A 7,983-nucleotide genomic window follows, 5' to 3' on the forward strand; every position below is an offset into this window, starting at 1 on the left:
CACAACGCCTCGCACCGCGAGGCGTTGTGTGCTTGTAGATCAGCTATTTTCACTAGCTTTGTGCGACAGTCTTGTATGATGAAGCAGGGCATTACTTTACGAAAAAAACGTACACATTTGAAACTTGGAGATACAAGGTTTCTGCCCGACAGTAACGATATAGCCCTGTTTTGTGTCAGATTAAATGAATGAATAAATGATGTTTTCTATCTTCTGTATCAGAGATGAAGGACCAGGATTTCTCAGAGGAAGTGAACAGGATTCTACAGGAAGCTCCTGCTGCACGACTGATGCTTTTAAACAACTATGAGAACCTCAACAACGTGGCAGAGTACTGCTCTAAGAACTACCTAGAGGTAATGGCATCTATTACTATTACTATTACCATGCAGGCACATGCACAGATAGACATCAAAGGGGGCTTGAGCCCCTAGCTGCCCTTTTATCCATCTGTAAAAAGTGCCCTCTTTCCATGCTATGCCTGAAGGCGGCGTTGCCTTGTCCAAACTCTCCTGAACTTGAATGCAGCATCTTATGTTGAACCCTATTCACGGCCCGCCCACTCAATTTTAATGCTTTGTGCCTTTTACTATCTTGTTTTCTTGATCATGCTAGCCGTATTTTATACATTACTATTCGGAAATTGCATTACATTTGCGATTTCTGTCTTAACTCTTTGGGATATTAGTAGTTTTTCCCCTTCAACCGTGACGTCAGCACCAGGAAGTTGCGTAACGTGAATTTGGTCAATTGCCCTCTCTGTGTAGATTAGAAATCCATGCCGTTACGCCACATCTCCAGTATTGACTACTTGATTATTCTTACTGAAAATGGCAGACCTCCAAGCTCACAACGCGTTGCAGCGCAGCGCGTTGTGAGCTCGGAGGTCTGCTATTTTCGATATTTCCACCAAAAGGCCCTTTTAGAAATGTCAGCCCCTGCACGTCCCTGACTATTACTACTGAAATATTGTGTTTTTACTCCACTGCATTTGTTTGAGAACTTTAGTTGGGCCCTACTATGTAGTAGATTTAGATTATTATCACAAAACAACTGCAGCCCTATATAGAGCATCGCAGCGGAAGTGGTCTACTGGGGTCACTTAAAAAATTGCCCATTAATTTTCCCCATAGACTTTTACAAAAATATTTATAACAATTATGTTAAGCCTCGAACAAAGCCATCCAGGATTGCAGTGAATCATGAACATACAACCTTTGATCTTATGTGAAAACATATTTTAATATTACATTATTTTATATACTAGATTTAATAAATACCCTTTGTTTAGCGATTTTCACTAACTCTGGGGGTCTGTCTGTCTGTCTGTCTGTCTGTCTGTCTGCCTGTCAGTCGGGGAAGGATAGCCTGCAGGCATTGGAGGAGACCAAGAACTTCACCACCCAATCCCTGGCCAGCGTGGCCTACCAGATCAGCACGCTGGCCAATAGCGTGCTGCAGCTGCTCGACGCTCAGACCAATCAGCTGCGGCGCATGGAGTCGTCCGTCAACCTGATTGGTCAAGTAAGAGGAACCTGTCTGTCTGTCTGTCTGTCTGTCTGTCTGTCTGTCTGTCTGTCTGTCTGTCTGTCTGTCTGTCTCTCTGAGGTCCATGTGTTCCACAGATTAGGGTTCATTTGCATCACTGTGTGTGTGTGTGTGTGTGTGTGTGTGTGTGTGTGTGTGTGTGTGTGTGTGTGTGTGTGCGTGCGTGCGTGCGTGCGTGCGTGCGTGCGTGCGTGCGTGAGTGCGTGCGTGTGTGTGCATGTAGTGCGTGCAGGGGCGTCACAAGGGGGGGGGGGGGGAGTGGGACTGAGTTACTAGGGCCCAAGGTGGAGGGGGGCCTTGAAAAGCCCCTCCCCCTATGAAGAACATTCATGGGGGGGCCGCAGTGAATCCTTGTCCCCAGGGCCCAGAATTTGGTGTGACACCCCTGTGTGCGTGTGAGTGTGCGTGAGCGTGTGAGTGTGCGTGTGAGTGTGCGTGCGTGTGTGTGTGTGTGCGTGTGTGTGCAGGCACGTGCACATAGACATCAAAGGGGGCTTGAGCCCCTGCCCTTTTATCAGTCTGTAAAAAGTGCCCTCTCAGTCCAGACCATGAATGCAGAAGAAATGCAAATGCCCTCCTTTCCATTCCATACCTGAAGGCAGCATTCAAGAGAATCGCCTTGTCCAAACTCTCCTGAACTTGAATGCAGCATCTTATGTTGAAACAACTGTCCACTCTGTTGATTATGCTTAGTTCAGTGTGGTATCATGCACCGAAAATAGCAGACCACAACTCACAACTTGTGAGCTTGGAGGTCTGCTATTTTGATATTTCCACCAAAAGGCCCTTTTAGAATGTTCAGCCACTGCGTCTCTCTAACGTTCTCTGCGCGTCCCTGTGTGTGTGTGTGTGTGTGCGTGTGTGTGTGTGTGTGTGTGCGTGTGTGTGTGTGTGTGTGCGTGCGTGTGTGTGTGTGTGTGTGTGTGTGTGTGTGTGTGTGTGTGTGTGTGTGTGTGTGTGTGTGTGTGTGCGTGTGTTAGACGGTGGACATGCACAGGGAGAAGGTGTGTCGGAGGGAGATCGGAGCGTTCACCGCCGTCAAGCGCGTCGCCCACGGACACAAGCTCCTCCCACCGCCGCATCCCGCCGCCGCGGAGACCAACCCCCGCTACAGCCGGCGGCCAATCAGCTACTCCCATCTGGACGGGCTGGGCCACGGCATGAAGGTGACGCACACACACACACACACACGCACGCACACGCACACGCACACACACAGACGCACTGGCCTACCGATGTATGCCTTTTTTGGACAAAATCTGTGTAAGTACTGTCCGAAAATGTGTTTTGCACAAATCCGCCTCCTGGTGGTGCTATAACAGGCCCATGTGAAGAAAATGAAAATGGGGCAGAGGTTCTGCCCAGGCAGTTTTGTTGCCATCGTGCCAACAGTGCCGGAGATTAGCTGTTCACAGGCGGAAGGATGGATGAACTGACAAACAGGGTGCCAAATGCCTTTCGGCCTGGCGGATACAACAAAAATATGAACTAGAGTTCTCAACGGGCCTGAAACATCAAGGCCCGGCCCTAACTGGACCCTATAACTGAGCTGGCCCGAGGCCGAGGCCTTGCCCGACTGATTCGCTTCCATTTTAGGGCCTAACCAGACGAAAAATGACGGTTCGGGTCGGGTAGAGTCGGGTTCGAGAAGAATCTGAGAACTCTATCACAGAGTAAATGTAATAATAATACAAATTATTTTCTCTTTTTTCATTGAGCCCGAGGCCCGGCCCGGCACAACTAATTAGCATACATTTTAGGCCCTACCCGGCACGAAAATGTCGGGTCGGGTAGAGTCGGGTTCGGGTTCGGGCAGAATTTAAGAACTCTAATGTGAACCCGGGACATAGCGCCATCTAGTGGCTGTGGTGTTCTATAACTCAGTGGTTCTCAACCTGTGGGTCTGGACCGCCAGAGGGGATCTCCAAATTATTTAGGGGGGTCAGCAGATGATTAACTTAATGTGCAACGTTGTTTTCTCACTCAACAGTAAACAAACCAACATAAGGTTTTAAAGGGATTGTTCACTTTCAAACAAACTTTTAGTCATTTTATTGTCTAATCAGAGCTATTTGATGTAAATGTTATCAGGCCCTCCAGGCCCAGGGCCTCTCCCCATACACACCATTGTAACTTCAAACTCCATTTTAACCATTGATTCATTAAAAACACCCGTTATTTTTTTCTGGTGACTCATATTACCCTCCTAATACGTGAGCAGGCCATGTTTTTTCTTTTCAAACTTTTTTCATTTCAGTTTTTTTTTTAAGTGAAATATCCCTTTAAAGGACAACTCCGCCCTAAATCACTTCTAGGCTCATTTTCCTACTTATATTGATCCAAAAAGACTGTCAATGGGGTCTATTAGGCACAAATGCCCCTGTTGTCCAGTTTCCCCAGCAGAACCCAGCAGCTCAGCATAGAGTGGAGCCTATAAGCCTATCGCTTTTACACTATTTGTTGTGGTCGAAAGTGTTTTTATTTTTCATGAATGTGTTACTACTGTAGTTGTCATTACAAACACATACCATGCCATCATTGTCCCACAAAAGCCATCACACTCTGCTAAACAGATGTTATGCTTGTATGTGTTTTACCAAGTCCCGGAAGAGATGCCCTGTGATTGGCCAGTACAGTCACTTTGATTGGCAGTTGTGCTGATTGCTCACCCCAAAATATGATTTATGAGATTTTGATGGCTTGTGTGGGACAACCACGGCATGGAATGTGTTTGTAATGACAAATAGTAACACATTCATGAAAAGAAAAATCACTTTTGACTGCAACAAATAGTGTAAAAGCGATAGGCTTATTAGGCTCCACTCTATGCGATGAGAGCTGCTGGGTTCTGCTGGGGAAACTGGAAAACAGGAGCATTTCTGCTTAATAGACACCATGGACAGTCTTTGTTGATCAATACAAGTAGGAAAATGAGCCTAGAAGTGATTTAGGGCGGAGTTGTCCTTTAAGTGTAGGCCTATACCTATACCTACACATTTCTAAAGTGACAATTTAAGGACGTTTTAATACCTCTAAAATGACAAAATAAACTTTGGCGAAATCGTCAAATATTAGAGGCAGAAATTGTGAAAATAGCAGATCTACATGCTCACAACGCCTGGCAACGCGAGGCGTTGTGAGCATGTAGATCTGCTATTTTCACAATAGAGCCGTGTTATACAAAATGTAATGCCTCAACTCTCCCCAGTTCAAATATGACTATTTTGGGGATCGCGGCCTGAAAAGGTTGAGAACCACTGTTCTATAACTCACTGGTGTGAGTGTCTAACCAAACTCAGTGCTACAAGGCGTCTCTTTCTGGGAAAAACTGGTATGACTGTCTCCTTTTAGAGCTGATGTTTTTATGTTCTTTTTGTATGTTTAGTGTTTTCGTGTTGTTTCTTTTTTAATGGACCTCTGAGTCTCCATAAATGAAGTCGATTGATTGATTGAAATGCACGCACGCATGCACACACATACACACTCACTCACACAGCACACACGCAGGCACGCAGGCAAGCAGGCACGGGTGCATGCACGCAGGCACGCACAGTCGCACACACAACTAATTGCACAGGGTCAGACAATGCAGGATTCCGGAGGCTTTGTGTAGCGTGGGAAAGTGTGTCGACTGAATAATTAGAGTTGGCATCTCACACACACGCACGCACGCACGCACGCACGCACGCACGCACGCACGCACGCACGCACGCACGCACGCACGCACACACACACACACACACAGACACACACACTTTGGTCACCCTGTTTCTGTTCTTTGGCTTGTTTTCTGTTTTCTTGACCACAATGTTAAGAATGTAATTTAGACCAACGTTTTCAGGCCATGGACCCCTTAGATGAGAGAGAGAGATGAAGCAGGGACCCCCACAACCTTGTCATAGATTCCATATAGTTTCATTGTTTTACAGCACAAATGTCATCAGTGTATTTTGGATTCATATCAATTTGTGTTTTCAGATATGTAACCACTTGAACCGTCAATACTTCTCCCCTCTACACCAAACCTCTTTCCCGAAAATAGCCGATCTACAAGCTCACAAGGCCTCGCGCTGTGAGGCGTTGAGAGCTTGTAGATCTGCTATTTTTGGCTAAAGCTCTCAGAATCTGGGTAAAGATCTGGCTAAAAAGGAGATTTTTGTTTTCTTTCTTTCACACAAAAGATTTGGAGGACCCCCTCTAGTAACTCTGAGGACCCCCAAGGGGTCCCGGACCCCTTGTTGAAGACCCTTGCTTTAGACAGCATGTTATTGTCTCCGCCAGGTCGAAGGTGTAGCCCCTGTCTGTCTGTCTGTCTGTCTGTCTGTCCGTCCGTCCGTCCGTCCGTCCGTCTTGATCGAGGTGAAACTGTGCATGCACACTCCCTGGATGCCAGAGCAAAACCTCTGCTCCAAATGTTTCACGTGGGCCTGTTATAGCGCCACCAGGAGGTCGATTATTTTATACCTCGTTCTTTCATTACTCTTACAGATGTTGTCCAAAGATCGCGTAAATCGCTACACATTAAACCAAACGGCCGGGTCCTACGTATTTTTTCACATTCCATCCTGATTGGCTAAGATCGGCTTCCAACGTCTGCGTGAGTGATCCGTTTTGGACAAAATACGTCAAATCATGAACACAGAGTGCGATCGCTGAGAAATTGTGCACGCACATTCCCACTAGGCAGAGGAAGAAATGCCACTCGAACGTTTGAATTAATTAATCTTTTAACTGCTAATAGTTTCATGTGTTTAATGAACAGAGTTAATAGTTTCATGGAGGCACGTGCAAACATAGACATCAAAGGGGGCTTTTGAGCCCCTGCCCTTTTATCCGTCTGTAAAAAGTGCCCTCTCCAGAACAAGAATGCAGTTTTCACTATGGTGAAAGAAATGCAAACGCCCTCTTTCCATGCCATACCTGAAGGCAGCATTCAAGAGAATTGCCTTGTCCAAACTCTCCTGAACTTGAATGCAGCATCTCATGTTGAAAGAATTGCAATATCTGTATAGAAATCCATGCCGTTACGCCACATCTCCAGTATTGACTTGATTATGCTTAGTTCAGTGTGGTATCAAGCAGTGAAAACAGCCGACCTCCAAGCTCACAACGCGTCGCAGCGCGACGCGTTGTGAGCTTGGAGGTCTGCTATTTTTCGATATTTCCACTAAAAGGCCCTTTTAGAAATTTCATCCCCTGCATCTCTAACGTTCTTTGCACGTCCCTGGTGTCCCATGTGTTTCATTAACAGTGTTAATAGTGTAATGTGGTTTTATTTTATTTTTTCCAGGCTCCTGGTAAACAGATGACAGACAGTAAACAGACAGACAGCAACCCTGGAGGAATTCAAGGAGGAACCATCAGGTAATATTTTATTCTGTTCTATCTGTATGTCTGTCTGTCTGCAGGGGCGTCACACCAAATTCTGGGCCCTGGGTACAAGGATTCACTGCGGGCCCCCCATGAATGTTCTTCATAGGGGGAGTGGGTTTAACCCATTTAGACATGGGAGCGCATTATTACGCGTTATTTTGTGCTTTAACTATTGAAAAATAGCAGATACAAGCTTGTAGATCTGCTTTTTTTTTTTTTTTTTAATTGTGAAAATTTGTTCAAGAAAATATTTCAAATCCTTCTAAAGTTTTTTTTAACAACCCATGTCTTATATGTCAGTGATGCTCAAACATGTGAAGGACCCCCAAAATGATACGTATTTGGCCATGGACCCCCATCTCAAAATATTTACAGGGACCCCAGCAGCAACATTTGAGTTATGTTTGTTTAAAATATACTTTTCCGTCCGTCCGTCCGTCCGTCCGTCCGTCCGTCCGTCCGTCTCTCATATTCAATTTACTGTATTATATTACATCCATACTATTTATTAAATTATTTATTTTAGGGATAATTTATATTCGGATGAATAGTGCCAACAAAATGCATATTAGGTTTCGGTTCGGTCAGATTTTATGGCCGAATTAATATTACAGAACATGACCGAATATTAACGAATACTGAATACCGAATACTACTGAATAGTGTATAGGCTATTCAATATTGTATTTATTTATATTTTATTTGTTTTTTTTAATCATTTATTGTGTTATTTACATTGATATTCTGTATGGCATGTTAATATTTTGAGACATATTGCCTTTTATTACAAATGTACTACACAATAGTAAATAAATAATTCCACACAATAAATAAATATATATATATTTTGTTTTAACTGAATGATACGTAATGTTCCCTCATACTGACCCTGTGTGTGTGTGTGTGTGTGTGTGTGTGTGTGTGCGTGCGTGCGTGTGTGCATGTACACAGTAGGAGGTCCAGCAAAGCTCCAGAGCCAGTTCAGTGTCCAATGGCGCCCCCCACCAGCTCCTCCAGGTAATGCAACATATCTATCTATCTATCTATCTATCTATCTATCTA

General features: G+C 44.8%; 1 protein-coding gene across 1 annotated transcript in view; it reads left to right on the top strand.

Moving 5' to 3' along the window:
- Positions 1-224: 224 nt before the first annotated feature.
- abi3a (ABI family, member 3a) overlaps positions 225-7,983 on the top strand; it is a gene marked incomplete at both ends in the record, with an annotated part of 14,716 nt that continues 6,957 nt past the window's right edge. Inside the window, 4 exons of the mRNA XM_080731355.1 lie at positions 225-356; positions 1,354-1,524; positions 2,529-2,714; positions 6,839-6,912. Of these exons, the coding sequence (XP_080587481.1) occupies positions 225-356; positions 1,354-1,524; positions 2,529-2,714; positions 6,839-6,912 (563 nt within the window). The remainder of the gene's footprint in view (positions 357-1,353; positions 1,525-2,528; positions 2,715-6,838; positions 6,913-7,983) is intronic.

This window comes from Nannobrachium achirus, assembly GCF_963921795.1.
Source record: "Nannobrachium achirus genome assembly, chromosome: 1".
NCBI lineage: Eukaryota > Metazoa > Chordata > Actinopteri > Myctophiformes > Myctophidae > Nannobrachium > Nannobrachium achirus.